We start from the raw sequence: 26,919 nt of genomic DNA on the forward strand, positions 1-26,919 counted from the left end.
ACATACAAAGATGCTGTGTCCGCCGAAAACTAAAAAATAAATATTAAAAAATTCTCACTCTCTCTCACACTCTCTCTTAAAAAAAAAGATATTGTGTCCAACTACAACTAAAAAATAAATATTAAAAAAAAGTTTGGGGTTTGGAATTAGAAGACAGTCTTGAATCCAAGCTCCATTTGTTATTGCCTGCTGATCACTGAATAAGTAGTCTCTTTCTCGAAGTTCGTTTTAAAAATTTCTAAAGTGGAGATAATGATTTTCACCTGAATGGGTTGTGGTGGAAATTAAAAACGATACCAAGAACCTAAAATGTTTATCTCTCTACCCTCAATAAATAATAACAACTATTTCTCCTTACCTCAAGCCTCTCCTTTCTATCCTAAAGTATCGAAGTTCTAGTCCCACCTCTTCCCCTCAAGCCCCGAGCGCTTCCACGGTTAAGTCAGTTTCGATTCTGGGTGGAGGGAGGTTCGGGTTCTCGAAAGTCAGCTGTTTCAGTGCTAGGCTATTCCAACAATTGGACTCCTCCCCTCGCAGGATTCCTCACCAATCACTGGAGCTGGAGGTGTGGCTTGGGCAAAGTTTGTCCCGCCCACTGCAGAGGGCGGAGATGTGATGGCACCAACCCGGGGAAGGGCTTGATGAGTGGCAGTAGTGCCAGGGCCGAGCTTATGGGTTCATTTGCGACTCAAGCCCTCTAGGCTTAGAGTCCGAAGGGCGGGACGAAGTCGTGGGCGGGGCAGGAAGCTTGGTACCTCAGCTACGTTTGAGGACTGGAAGTCTCGATCAGAACCACTGGAGGGATCGGTTACTGGGACCCTAACGAGGTACCGCCCCTGAGAGAGTGTGGGGGATTGGAGTGAAGGGGCAAGTTCTTGCCTGGGAAGGGCTGCTGGTCCCAGGGGTTACGGGCTAGACGAGGCAACTTCTGTCTTCTGGTGGTAAATAGGAGCTTTCTGCTGTGTCCTGGATCTTAACCCTCCTGTCCAGCCTAGCTCCCCAATTCTACCTCCCCCTCCCAGAACTCCCCTGCAGCCTCAGAGGCCCGGAACCTGGCATTGTTACATGGATTCGATGTCTTAATCAAAGCTGTTGTCTCTGTCCTGCATTACTTTTTGTCCTTACCAAAAAGCAATGTCTAAAGATAGACATGATGTATCATCCTCTTTGTTAAGTAAAAATGTGTAAGTTGACCTGTGAGGTACCAAATAAAACAAAACTGTCTTTTGCCTGTCACCAAGCGGGCTACACTGGGCATGCTTCTCCCCACTGCCATCTGGTGTCTGTTAAGGAAATTAAAACATATTCTTTTTGCATCCTGAGTCTAACTGAACAGAACAAACATGCACATTTGTGTTCTAAAAAGGACACATGACTTTATACAGAGCAAAGAAAAAAATTGGGGGTGATGTGGGGGGATTCTTTTCTACTAGGATGAATTAACATGAGCTGTCCCTCTGAAAATAGGAACAGAGGAGGCGAAGGATTGGGCAGGAACTCCTGTTTTTAATTTTAACCCTTTTTATAATGCTGGATTTCTTCATCTTCCTTTTATTTGCTGTTGCTGGGGGTGGAACCCAGGACCTAGGGCTTCAGATATGCTTGGTAAGGGCTCTACCACTAAGCTACATCCTAGCTTAGTGCTTGATCCTTTTAAACTATATATGTTTTTTGTTTTGTTTTGTTTTGGTACCAAAGATTGAAGCCAGGGGCACTTAACCACTGAGCCACATTCCCAGCCCTTTTTTATTTTATTTTATTTTTTTATTTTGAGACAGGGTCTTGCTAAGTTGCTTAGGGCCTTGCCAAGTTGGTGAAGCTGTCTTGGAATCCCTCTGCTTCAGAAGCCTTCTGAGCTTTTAGGGTTACAGGTATGCATCACAGCTCCTAACCAAAAAACAGTTTTGTGAGAAATTTCTGGATCTTAGAGCTGATAATCCACATGGAGAATCAGAGATTGAAAGAGGTCCTAAAAATGTCACAGTCTGGGTTGGAGATGTACATCGCTCTGATAGAGCACTTGCCTAGCATCTATGAGGCCCTGGGTTCAATCCCCAGCATTGCGGGGGGGAAAAAAAATCACAATCTTAGGAATTGAATGACCCTTTGCACAGTATTTAGACATCTTCTAGCATGGAACTCCTCCTTCTTAGATGGTGAACAGTTTGTAGGATGTACTTTCCTTACCTCTAAGAAGGTTTCAGTTCCTAAAAAAGCTTCATGGCCAGTAGAGATCATAAATATTTAAGACCAACACTGATATTTACTCCAGCCTAAATGAATATAAACACAAACAAATATGTTTAAAATAAATTAATCCAGGAAGATAGATGAAATAGTGGAAACATTATTATTTGTTAAAGTTGGGTGATGGATACATGAATGATCCTGTCATTGTATTTATGTGTGTGTTTGAAAATTACTATTATAACAAAAAGACCTCACATATTGGAGCTATTGAATTATATTCCCTGGAAGAATATTCACTGAACTATAACAGAGATCATTTTTTTAAATGTTTTTTTAATATTTATTTTTTAGTTGTAGTTGGACACAACATCTTTCTTTGACTTGTTTACTTTTGTATGTGGTGCTGAGGATCGAACCCAGGGTCTTGCACATGTGAGGCGAACGCTCTACCGCTGAGCCACAATCGCAGCCCTCAGAGAGCATTTCTGGAGATGAAGGGAAGGAAACAAGATTCAGAGTGGGGTCAACGTAGACCTTAATATTTCTTTTTTTTTTAATTTACTTATGTATTTTAACATTTTAAGCTAGTAGTAATAAACAATCACTATGGGTAATTTAGACCAGCAAAATATTCAATTGAGAACCTTCATCCTTTCAACTTAGAGCCCAAATGGCGCAATGGGAGATGCTGCAGAATCTTGATAGCCCATTTCAGGACCAGCTGCATGAGCTCTACTCACAGAGCCTCCTGCCAGTGGACATTCGACAGCACTTGGCTGTCTGGATTGAAGACCAGAACTGGTGAGGGCTTCTGCAGTAGGGGAGTGGAGTGGATGAAGAAGATAGGTGATTCCTTTCTCCCGATCCCTGGGGATCCTGGAAACAACCTGGAAGGGATTGGAGGGCCTCAGGACAGCAGCTACCTTGCAGAGATTCTAACCCTTTTCATTCCTGGTCCCCAGGAAGGAAGCTGCACTAGACAATGATAATTCCAAGGCCAGCCTGCTCTACTTACACTTCTTGGAGCAACTGAACTATGAGATTGGCCGCTGCAGTCAGGACCCTGAGTGCTTGTTGCTACAGCACAATTTGCGAAAATTCTACAGGGACATTATGGTACCGGGATGAGTTGGGAATAAAAAGAATAGAACTGGCATCCAAGTGAAGTGTAGAGTAAGGTTTGGGATACAAACCTGAAGATGCAAATGGAGAAGAACAGATCTGGGGAAAGAGTCTGGACCTTGGGGATCATTAGCAGAGAGATGGGCAAAGTATAGGTGATAGTGTTGGGAAAATGCTAGAGTTTTGGGTGAAAAAGAGAAAGGGCTGGGGACTTTGAAGAAGGCAAAAATACTAGGAACATTGTTGGGAGGATCTAGGGTTGCTGGTCATTGAAGATGATTGAATATGATCAATTCTCCCTCTTTTCCTACTCTAGGACTTTCCACAGGGCTCCACCCAATTGGCTGAGATGATCTTTAATCTACTTCTGGAAGAAAAAAGAATTCTGAATCAAGCCCAGAGGGCTCAGGTGGTGAAAACAATTTTATGGTGATTTTGGAAGTCGTGGAATAGAAAGGGGTCCATGGAAAGGAATCCTGGGTTTTGTCTCAGAATAGGATCCCCCCACCTCACCCATCCTATGGAATTATTTTAGGGATGAAAGGATTTAAGAAATAAAAATCAGGGTTAAAATTTGCTCAGAGCCTCTTTATTACAGGAGCAAGGAAAGCCAGCCCTTGAAGCATCTGTGGATAGCCAGCAGCCTGAGATTGAATCTCGCATCCAGGATTTAAGGGTTATGATGGAGGTTGGTCATTGTGGCATGAGTTGAGGTGGGCAGGGCTTAGCCTTATTCCTTCCTCAGAAGCAGCCTCATCGAGGTCCCATCTCCTCTGCAGAAGCTGGTGAAATCCCTCAACCAACTGAAAGAACTGCAGGATATCTTCAACTTCCGGTTTACTATTTACAAAAAAGGTAGAAAGCACTTAGAGGGGTGGGAGAAAGACTGGTGGCTGCTGGGAGGGAAAGGGTGATGGAGCACAGAATTGGAAAGTTGCAGTGAGCAAGTCACTTTTGGCCAATTCCACTAATTGCAGTCCTGCTGCCTTGCAAAGCTATAAATGCTAGGGTGTGCTGTGAAAATTGAGGTGGAAATGCAGGGACGGAATGGAGCAAATGCATGGAAAACTCCATTAGCAGATTGGATGGACTTTGGTCCATTCAGAATTTGCTCAAAGGCCCCCATGTGCCTAAACTTTTTTTTTTTTCTTCGTTTCCCCTTTTTCCTCCAAAATTTCCCCTCTCTGACTCTGAGATCTGGGCTGGGAAAGAGAGACGAAGGAGTTCTTGGTCTGACTTCTGCTCTGGCCCTTTAGGGAAGACGTCCTCTTCGGATCCCCATCAGAACAAAGAGCTACAGCTTCTTCAGGAAACTCTCAATGACCTGGACAAAAGAAGAAAGGTGGGAGGCAGGGGATAGAGGGAGTGGGTGGCAAGGAACTGGGAAAATAAAGGGATTTGGGGAGCCCTAGACCCTTAGCCTTGGCTTTTTTTCTCTTCATCCTAAGTTAGATGTGCTGCATACTCACATTATCTCTTTGCCAGGAGGTGCTAGATACCTCCAAAGCAGTGGTAGGCCGATTAACTACCCTAATTGAACTACTGCTGCCAAAGTTGGATGAGTGGAAAGCCCAACAGCAAAAAGCCTGCATTGGAGCCCCGCTGGACCAGGTTGGGTTGGAACGTCTGGAGAACTGGTGAGAGAAAATATATTTTCTCCTGATTATCTTATACACCTTAACCCTAGTCCTGGCCATTTCTTATATTTTCTAAGTTGTAATGCCCTGTATACAGCAAAAGATATTCTTCTTACTAGTCTCTGCTCCCCAAAATGATCTCAGCTCCCTTTTTAGACTATAACTGTACTCTATTCTTTGTCCTCACTATCCAGGGAACCCAGAGCCCAGACTTGGGTTAATCCACAACTTGGTTTCTCCTTCCTTTTTTTTAAAAAAAATATTTTTTTAGTTGTCAATGAACTTTATTTTGTTTATTTATATGCAGTGCTGAGAATTGAACCTAGTGACTCACACATGCTAGGCAAGCGCTCTACCACTGAGTCACAACCCCAGCCCTCTCCTTCCTATATATATGTAGTTATAAATGGACAAGATACCTTTATTTTGTTTGTTTAATTTTTATGTGGTGCTGAGGATTGAACCCAGTGTCTCACGTGTGCTAGGCAAGTGTTCTACCACTAAGCCACAACCCCAGCCCCCTCCTTCCTTTTTAATTACCCAACAAATATAGGAAGGAAGGAAAGTGACCTATTATCTTTACTACCCTGATTTGTCATTATGTTAATAAACGTTTCATTAGTTTGTTTGTTTGTTTGATTTTTTGTTATCAGCAGTAAAGAACTTGCTTAGGATGTATAATGTCTGAGTTGGATCCCCAGCATGGCAAAAAAAAAAAAGATATGGGTTCTTCAGTGAGAAGTGAGACTGCCTGGGATCACATATAACCTTTATCTCTTAGAGCTGTAGAATCTTGAGCAAGTCATTTAACCTTTCTGTGCTTCAGTTTTATCATTGTAAGATGGGGATAATAGTAGTACCCACCTCATGGAATGGAATAGTAGTATCGTGGAGTGGTCATAAAGATTAAATGCATTAGTGTGTATAAAGATCTTCATATAAATCAAACATAGCAAGCATCATATGAAGGTTAATTGTTATTATGTTAATAAACGTTTCATTAGTTTTTTTTTGTTGTTGTTGTTGTTTGTTTGATTTTTTTGTTACCAGGGCTTGAACCCAGGGGCATTTAACCATTGAGCCACATCCCCAACCCTTTTTATAATATTTTATTTTGAGACATAGTCTCGCTAAATTTCTTAGGGCCTCACTAAGTTTCTTAGGGCCTTGCTAAGGTTGCTGAGACTGGCTTAAACTTGTGATCATCCCACTTCAGCCTCCTGAACTGCTGGGATTACAGGCCTGTGCCATGGCACTTGGCTTTCAATCAGTTTTGTAAGTGAAAATGATTTTCATTTTCATGTCTTAGATTATGAATCATGTTGAGTAATCTGGCATATACCTCCTGGATTCTTTGTTTTTTTTTTTTTTTTTGTCCCAGGTAGTTTCTGACTCTGCATTAAAGAGATCTCAGACCCTGAATAGGAGCTCCAAGAAACTCATGGATTCCTTCTCTCTGGATTCTATCCCCAGGTTCACAGCTGGAGCAAAGCTGCTGTTTCATCTGAGGCAGCTGCTGAAGCAGCTGAATGAATTGAGACACATTAGCTATGAAGGTGACCCTCTGGTCAAGGGGGTGAATGTGCAGAATGCCCAGGTCACAGAGTTGCTTCAGAGTCTGCTCCACAGGTCTGGAGTCCATGGAAGGGTCTCTAGGGAGAAAAGGAGGGAAGGAACAAGGGAAGATATTCTTACAGATACTGAACCATGTATTCTCTCAACAATTCTTTCCCCAGAGCCTTTATTGTGGAAACCCAGCCCTGTATGCCCCAAACTCCCCATCGACCCCTTATCCTCAAGACTGGGAGCAAGTTTACTGTCCGAACAAGGTTGGCATTTCAGAACTCGCTCCTGCTTCCTTTTTCTAGCCCTAACACTGTATATTTTCTGGTTTTATAGATCTTTTCATTCTTGTCTTCTTCTTCATTTCTCTCTGACTCATCTACCTCTTCTACTCTTTTCCTTTATCTTTTTTAAAACATCTGCCTGTCCGGGAGGTTGAGATTGTCCATTTTATCCCATCCATCTCCTTCCCCACCCTAGGCTGCTGGTGAGACTCCAGGAAGGCAGTGAGTCACTGACAGTGGAAGTCTCCATCGACAGGTAAGTTGAGACAGGTGAAGGGTAAGATCAAGGAGTGGTGGCCAGGATGGGGGCTAGTGGGGTAAAGAAAGTTCTCATTCTTTACAATAACATCTTAGGACTCTCTTCTTCCCCCTTTCATTCAACCTCACAGAAATAACTCCTCTTTGGTTGAGCATTTACATGCAGCAACCCCATTTACATAGCAACCCCATGAGATAGGTATTATCAGTGTACCATACGAACAAGGAAACAGGTTCAGAGAGATTATGTCTGTTCTACAAGGCCACATAGCTAGTAATCTACAGAGGTATGTTTGTACCCAGGTCTGTCTGGTCCCACAGAGCAAATTCCTATCTTCTGTACTCTTACTTCTCAATGATTTTTTTTTTATTTCTTTTCAGCAATTCTCCTGAAGGGTAAGTGCCTCACAAGGACACTGCAAACATCTGTGCACTGTATGCATGACCTGCACAACCACATTTGGCAGCCCTGGTGGGAGCACAAATGAGGAGGGAGACTTGGGTGGTACATGGACAAAAGGAAAAGGGTATGTCTGAAATGAAGTGAAACTTTTATTTTCCTCCTGAATTTTTTAAAAAAGTCTGCTCTTTTCCTTCATATGTATTCTTCCTCCTGGAACAGCTTCCGGAAGTTCAACATTCTAACCTCAAACCAGAAAACTTTGACCCCAGAGAAAGGGCAGAGTGATGGTTTGATTTGGGACTTTGGCTTCTTGGTAAGAAGTGTCAGTAACTTAAGCTTTTAGTCCAAAGGAAAAAGGTCTGGGGGCAGTTCCCACGTCTTGAGGCAAAACAGGGGTTCCAGGCACTTCAGGGTCCCTATTCTAGCACTCTCTCTTTTTCCTCAATTCGCAGATGCTGGTGGAGCAACGTTCAGGTGGCTCAGGAAAGGGCGGCAATAAAGTAAAGTTGGGACAGGATTGGGGGGCAGAAGGAACTTGTCAAAGGGCCTTCTGATCACTGTGTCTTTGGCTATTGCAGGGGCTGCTGGCTGTGACAGAGGAATTGCACATCATTACCTTCACAGTCAAATACGTCTACCAGGGTCTGAAGCTGCAGCTGAAAGTGAGTGAGTGAGGGACAGCCAGAGAGACGAAGCAGATTGGAAAAAGGCATAAGAAAGGGATAAACTAAGGTCCCATGGGGTGGGCTTTCACCCGCTTACCTTACCAGATGTCTGTAGCTAGAAACATCACATCCCTCCTGTGTGACTCGGGTCTTCTCCACAGACAGACACCCTCCCTGTGGTGATTATTTCTAACATGAACCAACTCTCAATTGCCTGGGCCTCAATTCTCTGGTTCAATCTGCTCAGCCCAAATCCCCAGGTAGGAGATGGGGCTGGCAGGTGGGGGGTGGGGCTGGAATCTTGGGGTGAGGGGCTGCTTCTGAGCCATCCTGCTTTCCTCTCATCGCTATAGAATCAGCAGTTCTTCTCCAGTCCCCCTCAGGCTCCCTGGAGCTTGTTGGGTCCTGCTCTCAGTTGGCAGTTCTCCTCCTATGTTGGCCGAGGCCTCAATCCACAGCAGCTGGGCATGCTGAAGAACAAGCTATTTGGTATAATTCTTTTTCTTTTCTCTCAACCTTTCCCTAGCCTTAGTCTGGCAGGCCCCCTGTCCCCTGACCTGGCCTTGGCTCCTCTGTCATCTGAAGAGATCTATGGTTCTTTCCCACAGGGCAGAATTCTGGAGGAGAGGATGCATTGTTGTCCTGGGCTGACTTCAGTAAGGTAACTAACTCCCCGCATCCTATGCAGTTAGATCTAAGCCCTCAGTCCAAATACTGGCCCTTCCCTGTCACTCCTTCCCTACAATGGAGAAAACTCCATATCTCTTTCTGCCTTTCCATTTCAACTTCAGCGAGAGAGCCCCCCTGGCAAGTTACCATTCTGGACATGGCTGGACAAAATTCTAGAGTTGGTACATGACTACCTGAAGGATCTCTGGAATGATGAGTAAGGACCTTGGTCAGCCTTCCCATTGTAGGTCTGTTCTTTCTGGGCTCAGGACTGGACTCTTGGCGCCCTCGTGTGGCAAATAGAGAGAGAGCAAAAACTACAGGTGACATTTTTTTCCTTTTTCTTTTTTTAAAAAATTTTTTTTTTAGTTATAGATGGACACAATACCTTTACTTTATTTGTTTATTTTTATGTAGTGCTGGGAATCTAACCCAATTCTGAGGCTCACACATGTTAGGTAAGCACTCTACTACGGAGCCACAACCTCAGCCCACATTTCTTCTTTTTTTTTTTTTAATATCTTTATTTTGTTTATTTATTTTTATGTGGTGCTGGGGATCTAACCCAGTGCCTCACACATGCTAGGTAAGCACTCTACCACTGAGCCACAACCCCAGCCCCAACACATATTTTTTCTTTTTTTGTGTGTGTGGTCCTGGGGATTGAACCCAGGGCCTTGTGCATGTGAGGCAAACACTCTGTCAACTGAGCTATATCCCCAGCCCTAAAGATGACATTTCTAATCACAGAGTTGTATTTGTTAAGCATCTATTGTGTTCCAGAACCTACTGGGTGTTCTCATGAATTCTTTCATTTAATCCTTAAAACCATACTGAGTAGTTGTATTGCCATCCTCATTTCAAGTGAGGAAACTTGTTTTGTATTTTTGGTACTGAGGATTGAGCCCAGGAGCAGTTTACCACTGAGCCACATCCCCAGCCCTTTATTTAATTTATTATTTATTTTGAGACAGAGTCTTACCAAGCTGTTTAGGACTTTGCCCCTGGGATTATAAGTGTGAGCTGCCATGCCTGGCCTCCTTTTTTTTTTTTTTTTTTTTTTTTTGAGACAGGATCTCACTAAGTTGCTAAGAGTCTCACAATTTGCTGAGGCTGGCCTTGAACTTGCGATCCTTTCCTTTAACTTCCCAGTTTCTGGGATTATAGGTGTATACCCAGCAGGAAACTCAATGTTAGAAAAGTTAAGCAATTTACCCAGATGACAGAGATGGGATTCAAACCTAGGCCTAGATGACTCCAAGGCCGTGCTCTCTCCACCACACTACCTGCCTGTTTGCACATCACTTGGCCTTTACAGTGTGCTTTTCACCTGTGTGATCTCACTGAATCCTCATACCTCTTCAAATCCTGGGGCCAGGGTGGTACTATCACCATTGAGAAATGACTTGGTCAAGATGTAAAAGTTTATAAGTGAGAGAGCTGAGGCCAAAACCAAATGCTCACTCCCACACACAAGGGACTGGGGGTCTTGCAGCTATTTTCTGTGTTCCAGACGCATCATGGGCTTTGTGAGCCGGAGCCAGGAACGCCGGCTGCTGAAAAGGATGGTCTCTGGAACGTTTCTGCTACGTTTCAGTGAAACATCGGAAGGAGGCATTACCTGCTCCTGGGTGGAACACCAGGATGATGGTCAGCTGCTCTGCCCTGCCATTCCCATACCTTTTCCTTTCTGTCTAGCCTGCCTTTTGCCCTTCTGCCTGCTGTTGGCTTCCTGGGTTCTTTCCTGAATCCTCTAGCAGCTTTGGGGCTGGGAAGCCAGGGAAAGAATCTCCTAGGTAAGCCTCTTCTCTCTAGCCAGCCTCTTCTGTATTCACCTTTCAGATAGGGTGCTTATCTACTCTGTGCAGCCCTACACCAAGGAGGTGTTGCAGTCACTCCCACTGACTGAAATCATCCGCCATTATCAGCTGCTTGCTGAGGAGAACATACCTGAGAACCCCCTGCGCTTCCTCTATCCACGAATCCCCCGCGATGAGGCTTTTGGGCGCTACTACCAGGAAAAAGGTGGGAATAATTAACATATTTTGTTACTAGATTAGAAGGATTCTCAGACATCCATAAGTCCAGTTCCCTCCTTTCAAACACAGGAAAACTAATATCCACAGCAGCTAAGGGATTTATCCACGGTGATGCTAGTCAGGGGGATAAAATTGTTAGGATCTTCTGTACTTGGGGAACCAGTGAGCTGTGTGTCCAATATGCTGACCTCCTCCACCTCCTGTGTATGTGCCCACAGTTAATCTCCAGGAGCGGAGGAAATACCTGAAACGTAGGCTCATTGTGGTCTCTAACAGGTGAGATATGAATTCTTCACCCATCCTCCAGAATTTCCTTGGCTGATATAGTGACTTTAATCTGCAAAATTCCAGTCCCTCCAGCCTTCTCTGCCTACTGACCCAGTCTCTACAGCCCTCTTATTCCCCGCTACCCATTCTTCTCAACTCTCTCCTTTCTCATATTTTCTTGCTGCCATCCTTAGGTTATCTTCGAAAAGCTTCCTTGTTAACAGTAATCATAATCACTGGTATAAATGAGGACTTACTTGGTGCCAACCTTAGTACTAGTTTTTCTAAAAACATTTGTTCATTTATTTTTTTTTTATATATTTATTTTTTAGCGGACACAACATCTTAGTTTGTATGTGGTGCTGAGGATCGAACCCGGGCCGCATGCATGCTAGGCGAGCCCGCTACCACTTGAGCCACATCCCTAGCCCCTGTTCATTTAATTTTTATGAGGACCCATCAGAATAGGTAACAATAATGGTCATAGTCACTAAAAGTTTAAGACAGGGATGTTGGCACACGCCTGTAATCCCGGTCACTCAGGAGGCTGAGGCAGGAAGGTCACAAGTTTGAGCCCAGTCTTAGCAACTTAATGAAGCCTTGTCTTAAAATTAAAAAAAATCTTAAAAGGGCTGGGGATGTAGCTCAGCAGTAAAGAGCCCTTGAGTTTAATCCCCAGTACCAGACAAACAAACAAGAGTTTATTATGGGCAGGCACTGGACTAAATGCCTTATGTTCATTTTCTCATTTTGTTCGATCTTCACAGTTGTTCTGTGAAGTAGTCACAATTGTTTTCAGCTGAGGAAACTCAGGTTTAGTTTGGTGAAATGACATACCTAGGGAACACACCTGATAAATGATCCAGGACTGTCGGATTCCAAAGTTCTGCTTTTGAAAAATAATTTTTTATTTTTAGTTGACACATATGTTTGTATGTATTTTATACATGTTTATATTTTATACATATATTTGTATATATAAATATGCATATTTATTTTATACATATTTTGCCCAAAGTGACAGGATTTCATTCTTTTTATGAATGAATAATAATCCATTGTATATATGTATGTATGTATGTGTATATGTGTGAATATAAATTATATGCTTATTACATATATCATATATGTTATGTTACTTATATATTTTTTTCATCAGTCAGTGAAGCCTCCATTGAATCCATATTTTGGCTATTGTGAATACTGCTCAGTAAATATGGGAGTATAGGTATCTTTTTGATATACTTGATTTTATTTCCTTTGGATATATACCAAGTAGTCAGATATCTGGTCATATGATAGTTCTTTTTTTAGTTTTTTGAGGAACCTCAGTACTATTCAAGGGTATGAAGCCATTAGTAATAGCTATACTAATTTATATTCCCACAAACAGTGTGATAAATGATACATCCTTTCCAGTTATTTTGCCCTGTTTTGCCTTAAGACCTGGGAACTGCCCCTAGACCTTTTCCTTTTGTCATATATTTGTTATTTTGTGTCTTTTTAATTAAATTATTCTAACTGGAAGGTAAGATAGTGTCCCACTGTGGGGTTTGGGGAGGTTTTTATTTGTTAGTTTTGTTTTGTTTGCAGTACTAGGAATTGAACCCAGGGCCTCACATGCTAAGCAAGTGCTCTAACACTGGGCTACATCCCTAGCACTTTTTATATTTTATTTTGAGGCAGGGTCTTGCTGAGTTTCCCAGATTGGCCTCAAACATGCTATCCTCCTGCCTCGACCTCCTGATGATAGCTGAGAATACAGATGTATGCCACTGTGCCTGACTTCAGTTGTGTGGGTTTTTTTTTAATATATATACTTTAGTTGTAAGGGGACACGATATCTTTTTTTTTTTTTTTAGAGAGAGAGAGAATTTTTTTAATATTTATTTTTCAGTTTTTTTGGCAGACACATCTTTATTTTATGTGGTGCTGAGGATCGAACCCAGCGCCCCCTGCATGCCAGGCAAGAGTGTTACCGCTTGAGCCACATCCCCAGCCCCTGGACACAATATCTTTATTTAATTTTACTTTTTTTATGTGGTGCTGAGGATTGAACCCAGTGCTTCATGCATGCTAGGTGGGTACTCTACCACTGACCCACTAACCCCACCCTCAGTTGTGATTTTGATTTACATTTGCCAGATGATTGATGATGGTGAACATGTTATTATATATTTATTGGCCATTTGTATATCTTTTGAGAAATGTACATTCAGATCTTTGGCCTGTTTTAAAAAATGGATTATTTGTTTTTATGCTATTGAGTCTTTTTTTAAAGATTTTTTTTAGTTATCATTTTAATATTTTTAGTGGTTATGTGGTGCCGAGGATCGAACCCAGTGCTTCACACATGCTAGGCAAGCGCTCTTCCACTGAGCCACAACCCCAGCCCCTGTTGAGTCTTTTTAATACCTTCCCTTGTTGGAGATATTGTTTGCAAATATTTTCTCCTACTCTGTAGATTGTCTATTAACTCTGTTGATTATTTCATTTGCTGTGTAGAAGCTTCTTAGTTTGATACAATTCCACTTGTCTATTTTCACTTTAGTTGCCTGCACTTTTGAGGCTCATCTAAAAAGCATTGCCTATACAAATGTCTTACAATGTTTCCCCTGTATTTTCTTCGAGTCATTTCATAGTTTTAAAGTCTTGCATTTAGATCTCTGGTTCATTTTGAGTTGATTTTTTTAAATATTTATTTTAGTTGTTGATAGACCTTTATTTATTTATACGTGGTGCTGAGAATCGAACCCAGTGCTTCACACATGCCTGGCAAGTGTGCTACCACTAAGCCCCAGCCCCAGCTCTTGAGTTGATTTTTTTAAAGGATGGAAGACAGGGCTCTAGTTTCATTCTTCTGTAATTTTTTTTTTTTTAATCAGCGGGTGGTGGGGGTAACCAGGGATTGAACTCAGGGACCCTAGACTACTGAGCCACATTCCCAGCCCTATTTTGTATTTTATTTAGAGACAGGATCTTACTGAGTTGCTTAGCACCTTATTGTTGCTGAGGCTGGCTTTGAACTTGTGATCCTCCTGTCTCAGTCTCTCAAGCCGCTGGGATTACAGGTGTGTGCCTGCCTCTAAAGCCCAAATTTTATCCATTTTATTGCCTCTCAAGAATTATATATTGTTGGGCTGGGGATGTTGCTCAAGCGGTAGCACGCTCGCCTGGCATGCGTGCAGCCTGGGTTCGATCCTCAGCACCACATACAAACAAAGATGTTGTGTCCGCCAAAAACTAAAAAAAAAAGAATAAATATTAAAGTTCTCTCTCTCTCACTCTATCTTTTAAAAAAAGAATTATATATTGTTTCTCTTGTTACAGTTGATAAATCTGAGGCTCAGAGACGTTACATATCTTACCTAAGGTCACTCAGCTAATAAATGATATGATTCAAACTCTATCAAGCCTGATTCAAAGCCCATACTCTCTAGCCCTTTGCTCTGCTGACTTCTTAGACTAAAGACACAGCCTTTGCTTGTTCTACTATTCCCAACTTCATCTAAACAACTGAGTTCTGCCCCTTTGTTATCTTGGTATATCTAGACAAGTGGATGAGTTGCAACAACCACCAGAGCTTAAACTGGAGCCAGAATTGCCATTGTTAGACCTGGAGCTGGGGCTGCCATCAGAGCCAGACCTGGGGCTCGGCCTGGAGTTAGAGCTGGATGCAGGGCTGAATCTGAGGTCAGTGCTGGAGCCTGTGCTGGAGACCACTCTGGAGCCAGGGCTGGAGCCCACACTGGAGCCTGTACTGGAGCCTACACTCTGCAGGGTATCACACAGCATGCCAGAGCCAGACCTGAAACCTGTATTACAGCCAATGCCAGAGCCGGATTTGCCCTGTGATCTGCAAAACTTGAATACTGAGGGAATGGAAAGTAAGTGATGAGATGGAACTAGGGAAGAGGAAACATTCTTTCCTACCTTCCTTTCTGACCCATCACAGAAAAGGCTGAGCCCCATGCTCCTCATTGGAGAGAGAGGCTCATTTCCTGCTGAGCTCCATGCTCCTCATTGGAGAGAGACGCTCATTTCCTGGTGATTCCTTTTATTAGGAAATTCACATGCCTCCCCCTCCCCTCATCCTCCATCCTCCAAAGCTCCCCTCAAGCCTTGCTGCGATTGTCCCTCACTTTTCCTGTTGGGTTGGGAACTCCCAACTAAGATCAGGGTCTGACTTTTCTTTCTGAATTATCCAGTCTTCAGAAACTGTAGAATAGAAGAAATCATGCCAAATGGTGACCCGCTGTTGTCTGGCCAGAACACCACTGACGAGGCTTACATCTCCTGCCCCAGCCATTTCTACACGGATGTACCCTTGACTTCTGACCTCTAGGAGCTACATTTTCTCTGTTATTTCCATATCTTTTGCCCCTCCTAGTCTTCACATCATGATGCTGCTCTTCAAGTATGGGAAATTAGAGATTCTAAGCTGGGGTTCAAGGGGAGAGGTGAAAGAAACATGAATGTGGAAGGGCACCAACAAATCAGAATAGGTACCTGCCATAGTTCTAAATAAGGTCTTGGAGGCTATCTGCTGTGCTGGGAGTCTTAGGGGTCCTGCAGCAGGCCCGGATAGTTTGCAGGTATTGGAGGGCTCAGGGAAGTGGCTTCTTTCCAATATGGAAGGATTTCAACATTATAATAGTTGGTAAGATTAAACTGGCACACACTAGCCTTGGCCCTTTGTGAAGAGTACAGAATGTCATAGACTTCCACTTCTCTTATTATTAAATTCCATTTTTCTGTTGGATATTAGTGAATTCAAGGCCTCATGCATGCTAGGCAAATGTTCTATCACAGAGCTACACACTTAGCCCTTTATTTCTCTCTTCTGGTTCCAACTTTTGTCCATTCCTGTCAAGGATAGTTGTGTTTTTTTTTTTTTTCCTTCTTTTCTCGATTCCTTCTCCTTCTCTTTCTCTTTTTCTCCTTCTCCTTCTCCTTCTTTCTCCTTCTCCTTCTCCTTTTTTTTTTGTTTTGTTGTTACCAGGGATTGAACCCTGGAGCACTTAAACACTGAACCACATCCCTCACCCTTTTTTAAATTTTTGAGACAGAGTCTCATTAAGTTGCTTAGGGCTTCACTAAGTTGCTGAGGCTAGCTTTGAATTTGTAATCCTCCTGCCTCAGCCTCTTGAGTTTCTGGGATTACAGGCATGTGACACTGTGCCTGGCCTAAATTTCTTACTTTCTTGTAGGGGCTGAGAGCTTTCTGTCTCAGCCCAGCATGTAAAGCTCCACCCTGAGTAAGGATATAAAACAGAACTCTTCTTACCAGTCTTCTGCCCTGCTCTGCCCGCTGAGTTGCCTGCATCCTCTGCTTCCCCATAAAGTGATCCTACCATTCTAATGTGGTTGAGAAGCTTTGCACACTAATTTAGGCTGCCTAGTCTCTATTTCCCCACTTAAGAAACAATCACTCCTGGAGGTTGGGATAGTAAGGTTGCTGAGAATGTAGGCATTGCTTTATATAGTATTAGATAAAATTTGATGTTTTTACAGAGGAAGCGATGCTTTGGTAGCTATTTTTTTTTTATTAAGACACCATCCCTTCTTTTGTACAATATACTGTTTGCCTGAAAGGAAGATCTCTATTCCTTGGGTATAAACCTAGGCAAAAACCACACCAAAGTTCCTGGAACTTAGAACCTTGAAAGTTTATCATATGACCCTGGACATCCTCATACCTTAGCCATTCCCAGGGAACCCCAGAGGCAACTGCCATTGCTCTTAGATGTGCTTCTGGTGTAATTTAAGGTATAAATGAAAGAGGGGCCCTGCACAGGTGACTCTTTCTTGCTTGGTATTCAAGCAAACAGCTCAGTTCAGAAAGGGTCTCTTCTGAACAGAAATGACTAATAAACTTTGTGCTAACCTTGAAGTGTCTTATCTCAGAACTTCTTCTCCACTCACAGAGACTAAAGTCCTTGGGGACATCATCAGGGACATCCAATATATAAGAGTGAGTTCAGCAAGTTGAGGCCTCTGTTCACCTCTGCATGCCCTTCTTGTTGTATTTCTTCTTTGTCCCTCCATTTGGAGTCGGCCTTCCTGCTTTTCAAATGGGGGATGGGGGTGAGTGATATGTGTTGGGGGTGGGATATAAGTGTTATATGACCATCCTATCATATACTTAGTGGGTGGCAAAGCAAAAACATAAATCCACATCTGTCTGACTCTGAAGCACACATTCTCTTGATGCTGGGACTGCAGCGAAAAGGAAAGCAAATAATCACTAAGCCCTTCCCTTCCTTTTTTCAGATAGTTTAACTCTCTTCTGGAGTTAACAGAGGTCCTTTAAGGGAGAATCCCATTGGCTTAAGAGATTTACCTTTATCTTCTTGGAATGCCCTTCCCTGCTCACAGCTGAGCACTACTTTTTTTTTTTTTTTGTATTGGGGAACAAATGGGCACTCTACCACTGAGCTAATTCCCACTCCCACCTTTTTTCTTTAATATTTATTTTTTAGTTGTAGTTGGACACAATACCTTTATTTTATTTATTTGTATGTGGTGCTGAGGATTGAACCCAGTATCTTACACGAGCTAGGAGAATGCTCTACTGCTGAGCCACAACCCCAACACCCTCCCCCCCTTTTTTTTTCTGAGACAGTCTCATTAAATTGCTTAGGTCCTTGCTGTTAAATTGCCTCCCGAGTCACTGGGATTACGTACATGTGCCATCATGCCTGGCTGTGGTCTAATTTTTGATTCTGCAGTGATTGAGGCTCCTATCTTTGGCTCCTATATTCTTGGCCAAGATAGTGGTCAATGGATCAGGGATCAAGTGACCTCTAGGTGTGCTTCCACTTCCTAATCTGAACTCCTTATAATCCCAGGCTGTTTGCTCAGCCATCAAGGATTTATACTGAAAATATCCCAGTGGCTGGGTATGGTGGCACATACCTATAATTCTAGTGACTCGAGAAACTGAGGCTGAAGAATTGTCAGTTTAAGGCCAGTCTCAGCAATTTAGCAAGACTCTGTCTCAAAATTAAAAGTATAATGTGGATCAGTGGTTAAGCACCTCTGGGTTCAATCCCTGGTACAAAAAAAAAAAATCCCCCAGGAAGTTGTGAGAAAATCTCACTCTCCACCATAGACCTTCAGAGTAGTAGAAAAGTGTACATGTTATAATCCCTTGGCCCTACTTTTTCCATCCATTTCTCTTTCACAGTTGAATTTAGAAATTAGACTTGAGAGCCACATAAATAAATCTTTATTGAAAAAAATACATAATACTTATAAATATAATAAATAATCCTCCTCTCCAAACTGTTCCCAAGAGGATAAATAGTACCAAAATTTCCCTTTCCAGCTAATAAATATGCAACTTTGTCACAGGTCATCATCTTAAGTCAGTATTAGCAGTTTTTCAACATGCAAGTCTTATTAAAATTAGTGGGCTAATTAACTTGTTGGCTCATAGTTGTGTGGGTCGATAGATATATCTTATCATTGCTGAGCCATGTCCATCTGGGTGCCATCTTTAAGCTGTTGCCTTCAGGGGCTCTGGGTTGCTGCTCCATGGGCAAACACCCGGGCAGCTACAGCTATAAAGGCCTGGAGGCTGCGAAGGATCTTGAAGCGGAGAAGGAGACGTTGCCATGGCTGACTGGGACTCGGGTTGGGAGTCTGTTGAGTCTCCAAGTGGTGACCCTCAGGCTGAAAGGACACAGCACAGTCAGAAAAGACTCTAGATCCTTATCCCATAGCCTCTGTCTCTTAACACCAGCTAGCCCCCATCCTCCACACCACTTGTTCATACCTGTAGGAGTTGGCTGAGGCCCAGAAGGGAGGCATGAAGCTGGCCCACAGGAGCATCGTCCCCTGTGAAAATGTCTGAGCCCAGAAGCTTCTCATAAAAAATCAGACCCTGGTGGATCCTTTGCAAGCAGAACTAGAGAGAAAAGAAAGCAATAAAAGGTGGATACACTGTTCTTATTCATTGAAGATCCACCCAGTTCTTTACCATTCTCAGAAAACTTCTAGTTCACCACAGTGCCCAGCTATAGGCCCAGTCCCCTCTCCCTTGAGGGCCAGCCTCATCTTAGTGGTACCTGACTATTGTCCTTGAGTCCTTGGGGATCACAGCCATCCCCACATTGGATATGGGGGACATCATTTGTAGTCTCTTCTTCTCCCTCTTCTCTCAGTAAATCCTGGAATGAAGAAAGGGAATGGGAAGAATACAACACATACTTATTGTTTTCTTTGCAGTGCTGGGGATTGAACCCAGGGCTGAACACATGCTAGGCAAGTGCTCTATGAGCAACAACTCCAGCCCAAGATAAGTACTTTTAAATCCCACTGGATCCTTATACCCGTGATTCTCCCAGGAACCCCAGTCTCCTTTTCTTTCTCATTCCCTGATCACCTTCAACCTTCAAGTATCCACCCAAGGCCACAGCTTCCATTCAGTCGTGCAGCCTTGGAAGGCTTGAAGAGGTTCCTTTCAGTCCCACAGGCTAACACTCACCATATGTCCCACTAGTGGATGTGCTCTCCAGACCAGTGTGCAGAGCTTCTGTGAGAGCTCCTGGCACTGGGCCCAGGAAGGGCTGCTACTCCCAGGCACAGCCCAGCCCTGAGCTGTCCAGGGCAGCAGCAATAGCAGCATCACAGCTCTGATCCCCAGCATTATGTCGCCTACTTCTCAAATCTGTTTCTATGACCTGCACTAGTCCTTGTGGAATCTCTGCCCACTTCCCCTTGCTCTGAGACTAATTCTGTCTGATCTGCTTTGGTTCTGGTTCTCTCTGATTTTCACAGAGATTCTGAGCTGCTTCTGTTGTTTTTCTCCCTCTTTTTAAGGTCCGTGCATTGTAAGGCCCGCCCTTTACACTAGCAGGTGACTCACAGCAGGTGGGATTCCCCTCCCTGCATCATTCCCCTCTGTGGAGAGCCCAGGTATGTAGCCTCAGTTCCAGGGGAAATGAGTAGTGAAGTTGCTGTGGCTAGAAGCCTAGGATGAGACACATGTGTAATGCTCTCCAGGAATTGAAATGGCTTTAGAAGGGGTAGGGGAAGTAACGAACATTTAAATTAATCTGGTCTCAAGTTCCTTCCTGTTTAATCTGATCTTTTTGCCTTTCAAAACTATACCCCTTCCACACCCCAAACCTAATTTCCTTACTTCCTCTTGCCTGAGGAAAAACCAAAAACAGAGAAACATTCACTCATCTCCCAAAAGGATGGTCAGCTCATCTTGGAATGAAGTTTGATTCCTACCTAATGACCTGCTATCTAAGAATAAGGGAGTTCTTTTTCTCCATTGGAAAGTGTACCCCTTACCCACATTGGGTGGACCTAGTTTCTTAGGAGAGAATGAACATTAAGGTACTTGTGAAATGGGAAGCCATATGAGTGTAATATAAGGTATTATTATGGCTGGCATGGTGGCACATGCCTGTAATCTCAACAACTCTGGAAGTTGAGGCAGGAGGATTGCAAATTCAAAACCAGACTTAGCGATTTAGCAAGGCCCTAAGCAACTTAGCAAGACCTTGTCTCTCAATAAAACATAAAAAAATGGCTGGGGATGTGCCTCCATGGTTAAGCACCCCTGGGTTTAATCCCAATCCCAGGTACCAAAAATAAAACAAGGTGTTATTGCTCCCCATTTCAGTCCTCACTATAGAGAGCATTTGTAGAGGTGAGGTTGTTGACTAAGAAGCACCTTTTTTTTTAAATTTTGTTTTGTCGGTACTGGGAATTGAACTCAGGGGCACTTTATCACTAAGCCACATCCCTAGCCCTTTTTATTTTGAGACAGATTCTTATTAAATTGCTTAAGCTGATTTTGAACTTTAGATCTTCCTGCCTCAACCTCCTGTGTATAGAATCACAGGAGTGGGGCTGGGGATGTGGCTCAAGCGGTAGCGCGCTCGTCTGCCATGCGTGTAGCCGGGGGTTGGAGCCTCAGCACCACATACCAACAAAGATGTTGTGTCCGCCGAGAACTAAAAAAATAAATATTAAAAAAAATTCTCTCTCTCCCCTCTCTCACTCTCTCTTTAAAAAAAAAAAAAAAAAAAGAATCACAGGAGTGTGCCACCACTCCCATTGCACCTGATTTTTCAACTCATTTAGTGGCCCAAGTTTTCATGGGCTTTGTGGAACTCAGATAATTTTTTTTTTTTTTGAGATACCAACATATGAAAGAACTCAAAGTCCAAAGTAGATATTCTTGCCCCCAGTCCCTAGTCCATGGCAAGGAAGTCCAGGAGTTCTGGATAGTTGAAGGTGCCTAGTGACATTACCCCTGACTGGTCCTTTAGCCTGTTGCATCCCTGGGTAAAATCCACTGACACTGATTTCATCACCCTCCCTGATGCAACATCCAGTGAAACAGCTGAGTGTGAGCTTGGGCGTGGGAGAGGAGGGTGGTGGTCTAAAGCTGGGACTGCCCCAAACTTGGTGGAGGGTCCCAGAACAATTTGGACGTCAGAATGAGGGCATGGGTGACCACACAGATGGCTCTCAAAGTCTCTCCCAAGAAGTTAACTCTTTAAAAAAAAAAAAGTATTTATTTTTTAATTGTAGGTAGACACAATACCTTTATTTTATTATTATGTGGTTCTGAGGATTGAACCCAGTGCTTCACACATACTAGGTGACTGCTCTCTACTTTTGAACTACAACCCCGGCCCAAGAAAGTTAACTCTTTTCCTCTGAGAAACTTGCCCTCAATGAAGGTCTTCTTTCTCTTAGAACTATTTTAAACTGCCCAATTAAACTTTTGGTTCAAATATTATGATTCTGTGGGTAAATCCACCTATAGGATGAAACATTTCCAGCATCAGAGAATTATCTCAGTTTGGGGGAGAAATGGTTTACCTTTGCCTACACAGGGTGGACTAAATGGAATAAGGAAATTGGAAGGAGGGGCATAAAGAAATTCATGTTACTTTGTAGTGTGTCCTATGCTCTTCCCACTTCTGGTCCTCACTCTGGAAACCTTAAAAGATATGAGATAAGGCCAGGCATGGTGGCACATACCTATAATCCCAGTGGCTCAGGAGGCTGAGGCAGAAGGATTGCAAGTTCAATGCCAGCCTTGACAAGGACCTGAACAATTTAGTAAGACCTGGTCTAAATATAAAATATAGAAAAGGGGTGGCGATGTGGTTTAGCACCTCTGGGTTCAATCCCTAGTACTAAAAAAAAAAAAAAAAAGAAAGAAAGATAGATGCACAGCCCATAAAGCTACATTTCCAGCTCAGATAAATGTTTTAAAACTACACCCTTTGGGGATAGGGGTATAATTCAGTGGTAGAGTATGTTCAAGGCCCTGGATTGGATACCTAGCATTAACTCTCCCCCCAGGCCCCCCCCAAAAAAGGCAAGTAATGAAAGGGATAAGGCTCAGTTGACGGTACAAGGCTCTGCCTCTTTGTTTCACTTCCTGGTGCTGCAGCAGTTGGGTAGGAAGCAGGGTTAGTGGGGCGATTGTGGGACTGTTGTGTAGCAGGAACTACTTCCAAGACTACATCTGACCTGGAGCTCCAAGAAGTCCCTGACGTCAGTAGGGACTCAACCGTTATGCAAATATTCACAAGACACTCCTAGACAGGCCTTTCCAGTTGGATGCTCTGACTCCAAATCCAGATGAAGTTCCCCCAGGGAGTTAGTAACAATGGCTAGCAACAGCAGCTTAATATACATTGCTATCTCACTTAATGTCAAGTACTTGGTCTAAGCACTTTATATTAAACCATTTAATGCTTACAACAACCCTATAAAGTAGGTATTATTATTATTCCCCTATAAACAAAGCTGCAAAGTGGGTAATACTGTAGTATAGACAATGTGGCTTCAGATCCTATACATTTTTTTTTCTTTTTAAGGTACTGGAGATGAACCAGGGGTGCTCTACCCCTGAATCACATCCCCAATTCTTTTATTTTTTTATTTTGAGATAGGGTCAAAGTTACTGAGGCTGATCTCAAACTTGTAATCTTCCTGCCTCAGCCTCCTGAACCCCTGGAATCACAGGTGTGCACCACAGTGCCAGGCAGATCCTGCATTCTTTTGGTTTTGGTATTAGGGGTTGAACCCAGGAGTGCTTTATTACATCTACAACCCTTTTTAAAATTTTTACCTCTATTTTGAGATAGGATCTCACTAAGTTGCCAAGGCTGGCTCCCAAATTGCAATCCTCCTCCTTCAGCCTCCCAAGTAACTGGGATTACAGGCATGTGCTACCACACTCAACAATCCTGCATTCTTTTTTTTTTTTTTAATTTTTTGTCATTGTAGATGGACAGAATACCTTTGTTTATTTTTATGTGGTCCTGCAGATCGAACCCAATGCCTCCTCACGCATCCTAGGCAAGCACTCTGCCACTGAGCTACAGCCCCGGCCCAATCCTGCATTCTTAATCACTCCACTATATTGGATACTGTGAGGACATATGTAAAACTTGACCATTCCCACTTAACCAGCAACAACAACAAAAACAATTAAAAAAGAAGTGCATCTTGAGCAGATGTTGTGGCTCAGGGGCAGAGCACTTGCCTTGCACCTTGAGGCACTGGATTTGATCCTCAGCACCACTTAAAAATAAATAAACATAATAAAGATATTATGTCCATCTATAACTAAAAAATAAAAAAAGTTATTAAAAAATAGTCTTTTAAAAAAATAAATGCATCTCGACTTGTGAAGTACCTTATTTCAGGTTCTGAAATTTTTATGGGTCCTGAAGTCTTTCTCAATTTGAGACTTCAATATGGAGACTTTTCAAAGTATCTGTCTAGATCTCTCAGCACCTACCTTCTTGTGAGATTTTAAATCTAAGAATCTGTTGTTGGGGGACATGATGCACACCTGTAATCCCAGTGACTGGAGAGGCTGAGGCAGGAGAATTGCAGATTCAAGGTTAGCCTCAGCAATTTAGTGAAACCCTGCCTTGAAAGTCAAAAAGAGAAGAAGACAACGATGATGACTGGGGAATAGTTAGTGGTGGAGTGCACCTGAATTCAATCCCCAGTACCAATAAACAAATAAATTTAAGGACCTGTGAAGTCAGATAAGTTAGATAGATCCTCTAAGTCAAACCCCACACACTTTTGGTGTTTGAACCCAGAGCCTTTAGTATGTCAAGCAAATGCTCTACCACTAAACTATATCCCTAGCCCAGAGAATTGTTTTAAAACTGTACTCTTCAGGTCTGGGAGGTGGGCAGCTCAGTGGTAAAGCATATACAAGGTCTTGGGTTCAATCCCCAGCACTGCCCTTCTCTAAAGGCAAAATAACTTATATCCTCTGTGAGGAATTTCTTACACTGGAGTCCCTCTATGTGGTCTATAGAAACACTAATGACAGCTGGTGCTGGGGTGGCTGACATTCGAGTGTGTGACCATGTTGGGACTGGGATTTGCTGGGGTATCCTGTATTTTCCCAGGAGGCTGGTTGTGGTGAAGGTATTGAGCTGGGGTGGATGGGGTGGGGACCTAGAGAAAAGATCAAGCTGACTCATGTGCTCCCTTAAAAGAAGGCAAAGCCTGATTTCCCCTAGGGTCAGGAAGTCCTGAGAGTTTCATGTTCTTCCATGAAATGGAAGTGCTGGGGATTGAACCCAAGACCTTGTATATGCTTTACCACTTCCTTCCTTTGAATGAAAGATGTCTCTTATTAAAACATAAAAACTGGGGGCTGGGGTTGTGGCTCAGAGGTAAAGTGCTCATCTAGCATGCGAGGGGTACTGGGTTTGTTCCTCAGCTCCACTTGAAAATAAAAATAAAGATATTGTGTCCACCTATCACTAAAAAATATTTACAAAAAAAAATAAAAAAAAAATTGTGGCCCTTGAAGATAGGAACTAAATAATTGGTGTGTTAGAATAGAACCCAGATGAGCTGCAAACTCTCTCCAAGTTGGGATGGTTGAGGGAGGGGTCCAGAGTTCAATCATGGCTTTATCGCTTTTGGGCTTTGAGGCTTCAGAAAAGTCCCTTCTCTAATTCTAATAGGTGCTAACTCTCACTGTGAGTGTGCACCGCACAGTGAGAGAGAAACTTTGTTCTAATAGAGCCTACTTTGGGGGTTACTGGTAAGTGATGTGGTGAAGAAAGTAGCAAGAACAGAGACAATGGAGGTAGTGGGGTCAGAATAAGGCTCTAGAAGATGTGTTAGCTGAGACTTTGGACTTCTGAGCTGACAGTGAGGTATCGATAAGACCTGGCTGAACATGAAGGAGATAGGGAGAGTGCTCCAGGTAGAAGGAGCAACCAGACACAGGGTTTAGAAGAATAGAAAGTTCAATATAAAACAAAACAAAACAACAACAACAAAATAGAAGAATGGAAATTTCAGTGAGAGCAGCAGAGTGCAAGGAGGAAGGACAGTGATCTGGAGAAGGAACAGGTGCTGAAGGGAGGCCTTTTATCCTGAGGACAGTGGGAAGTAACTCAAGGATATTGGGCAGGCAGGGTAAAGTATGTATTAGGCATATCACTTCCACAGTGACCAGGTGGATAACAGGAGGCAAGTCTGGAGACAGGGAGGTACAGGGACAACCTTGTTTTAGTGATACTGGAAGCTGGGTCCTTGTCCTTGATGACTATCTGATAACAAGACAGGGTTTTGAGAAAAGGGGGGAAAATTATTGCTTTGCTAGCCAAAGAGACCACACAGGGGACTGGAGTTGTAGCTCAGAGGTAGAGCGCTTGCCTACCACGTGTGAAGCACTGGGTTCAATTCTCAGCACCGCATATATAAATAAGTAAATAAAATAAAGGTCTATCAACAATTAAAAAATAGTAAAAAAAGAAAGAAAAAAAAAAGAGAGAGAGACACACACACACACACACCACACAGGGAACTCCTCTCTCAGAGGTTGTGATTTTTAACTGCCAGGGTGAAGAGTGGACTTTTAAAAGGGGGGATTCAAAGGATAACCTCCAGGTGTGCTATATCAGGAATCGTATTTGTAGCCTCAAGAGGTATCAATAAATTAAACACACACACACACACACAAATACCCACTAATGACAGCTGAGCTAATGTGCTATGAGACACCTCACAACCTGGACCCATTCCAAAATAATTCAAGCTTTCAGTTGGGTTCCCAAGAATCCCTCCGAATAACTGTCTGATGTAAATCCATATTTTGGGAAGGCCAACATCTCAATTGCTGTGCTCATCTCCTTGAGGGATAACATCCAAATGAGTTAGGGAAATTTGATAGCGGGGAACATGCGTATGAGGGGACGACTCTTGTTCCCAGAGAATATTACCGGAGGCCCGGGGTTGGGTGAGGTGGGAGACAACCACAGACGGGAATTTCAGATGGATACTTTTAGAATCTTAGAAAATGTGGCCAGTTGGGGCGAGTCAGGAGTCGGGCTCCCGCTTCCTTTTTCTCTCTCCCATATCTAGAAATCATAGGAAATGCCAGCAAGTTTCGGGGGCATAGGGTCAGGGGTGGTGTAGTAGCTCATGGGAACACCGCAGGCAGAGGGAGTGACTAGGCTATGTTGGGAATACCCAGCATGCGATTCCCAGCGCTTTGCCTTGGGCGCCTTTTAGTCCAGTTTCTCTTTGAAGTTACAGAGAGCCTAAAAGTTCGGTTTCCAAGTTAAGGGCTAAAGTTATTCAAGAAGAATTGAAAGTGAAAAGATTTCTTTTTAACATCACCAAACAGGTCCGCGTCTAAATCCGTTTGTCCCCATCGGTGCCCCGTAACCTTTTTTGTTTCCCGCCCAGCTCTGCGTCACGCGTCTTTTCCCGCTGTCGTCTCTACCTAGCTCTTTCTGATTGGCTTAGACGCGACCCGAGCCCTTCCTGATTGGAAGCGGTGACTGG

At 43.2% G+C, this 26,919-nt stretch overlaps 2 protein-coding genes across 5 annotated transcripts; one reads left to right on the forward strand and one right to left on the reverse strand.

Moving 5' to 3' along the window:
- The first annotated feature begins 669 nt into the window (after nucleotides 1-669).
- Nucleotides 670-16,990, forward strand: Stat2 (signal transducer and activator of transcription 2). Of its 4 annotated transcripts, XM_078053315.1 has the most exons (26): nucleotides 670-827; nucleotides 1,779-1,871; nucleotides 2,854-2,991; nucleotides 3,153-3,306; nucleotides 3,629-3,721; nucleotides 3,911-4,000; nucleotides 4,092-4,167; nucleotides 4,569-4,654; nucleotides 4,798-4,949; nucleotides 6,423-6,578; nucleotides 6,686-6,778; nucleotides 6,993-7,052; nucleotides 7,436-7,450; nucleotides 7,677-7,770; nucleotides 7,910-7,957; nucleotides 8,036-8,119; nucleotides 8,284-8,382; nucleotides 8,476-8,611; nucleotides 8,731-8,783; nucleotides 8,914-9,008; nucleotides 10,305-10,441; nucleotides 10,634-10,816; nucleotides 11,049-11,106; nucleotides 14,650-14,790; nucleotides 14,878-14,984; nucleotides 15,306-16,990. In XM_078053315.1, the coding sequence occupies exons 3-26, from the start codon at nucleotides 2,861-2,863 to the stop codon at nucleotides 15,440-15,442; spliced, it is 2,478 nt and encodes an 825-aa protein (XP_077909441.1). In that variant the 5' UTR covers nucleotides 670-827; nucleotides 1,779-1,871; nucleotides 2,854-2,860; the 3' UTR covers nucleotides 15,443-16,990. The 4 variants fall into 4 exon arrangements, with proteins under 4 accessions (XP_077909441.1, XP_077909440.1, XP_077909439.1 ...); XM_078053314.1 differs by having other exon boundaries at nucleotides 671-827; nucleotides 1,775-1,871; nucleotides 14,650-14,984; XM_078053313.1 differs by having other exon boundaries at nucleotides 671-827; nucleotides 14,650-14,984.
- A 1,321-nt stretch (nucleotides 16,991-18,311) lies between these two features.
- On the reverse strand, nucleotides 18,312-26,918 carry Il23a (interleukin 23 subunit alpha). Its single transcript, XM_005335634.5, has 4 exons — nucleotides 19,589-26,918; nucleotides 19,170-19,271; nucleotides 18,878-19,009; nucleotides 18,312-18,774 (listed from the first exon to the last, which is right to left on the reverse strand). Exons 1-4 carry the CDS (start codon nucleotides 19,748-19,750, stop codon nucleotides 18,613-18,615), a joined length of 558 nt encoding a protein of 185 aa, XP_005335691.2. The 5' UTR covers nucleotides 19,751-26,918; the 3' UTR covers nucleotides 18,312-18,612.
- Between the last annotated feature and the right edge of the window lies 1 nt (nucleotide 26,919).

Source organism: Ictidomys tridecemlineatus, chromosome 6, assembly GCF_052094955.1.
Source record: "Ictidomys tridecemlineatus isolate mIctTri1 chromosome 6, mIctTri1.hap1, whole genome shotgun sequence".
In the NCBI taxonomy this organism is placed as follows: Eukaryota; Metazoa; Chordata; class Mammalia; order Rodentia; family Sciuridae; genus Ictidomys; species Ictidomys tridecemlineatus.

What these genes read in the sequence shown, in the direction of transcription:
- Stat2 (XM_078053314.1), top strand. Translation starts at nt 2,861, where the DNA reads ATGGCGCAATGGGAGATGCTGCAGAATCTTGATAGCCCATTTCAGGAC. An exon ending in CAGGAAAGGGCGGCAATAAA is followed by an intron (nt 7,958 to 8,035) that starts GTAAAGTTGGGA and finishes TGGCTATTGCAG; the next exon opens with GGGCTGCTGGCTGTGACAGA. An exon ending in CTCATTGTGGTCTCTAACAG is followed by an intron (nt 11,107 to 14,649) that starts GTGAGATATGAA and finishes TGGTATATCTAG; the next exon opens with ACAAGTGGATGAGTTGCAAC.
- Il23a (XM_005335634.5), bottom strand. Translation starts at nt 19,750, where the DNA reads ATGCTGGGGATCAGAGCTGTGATGCTGCTATTGCTGCTGCCCTGGACA. An exon ending in ATCCACTAGTGGGACATATG is followed by an intron (nt 19,272 to 19,588) that starts GTGAGTGTTAGC and finishes TCTTCATTCCAG; the next exon opens with GATTTACTGAGAGAAGAGGG. An exon ending in GCCTCAGCCAACTCCTACAG is followed by an intron (nt 18,775 to 18,877) that starts GTATGAACAAGT and finishes GTGTCCTTTCAG; the next exon opens with CCTGAGGGTCACCACTTGGA.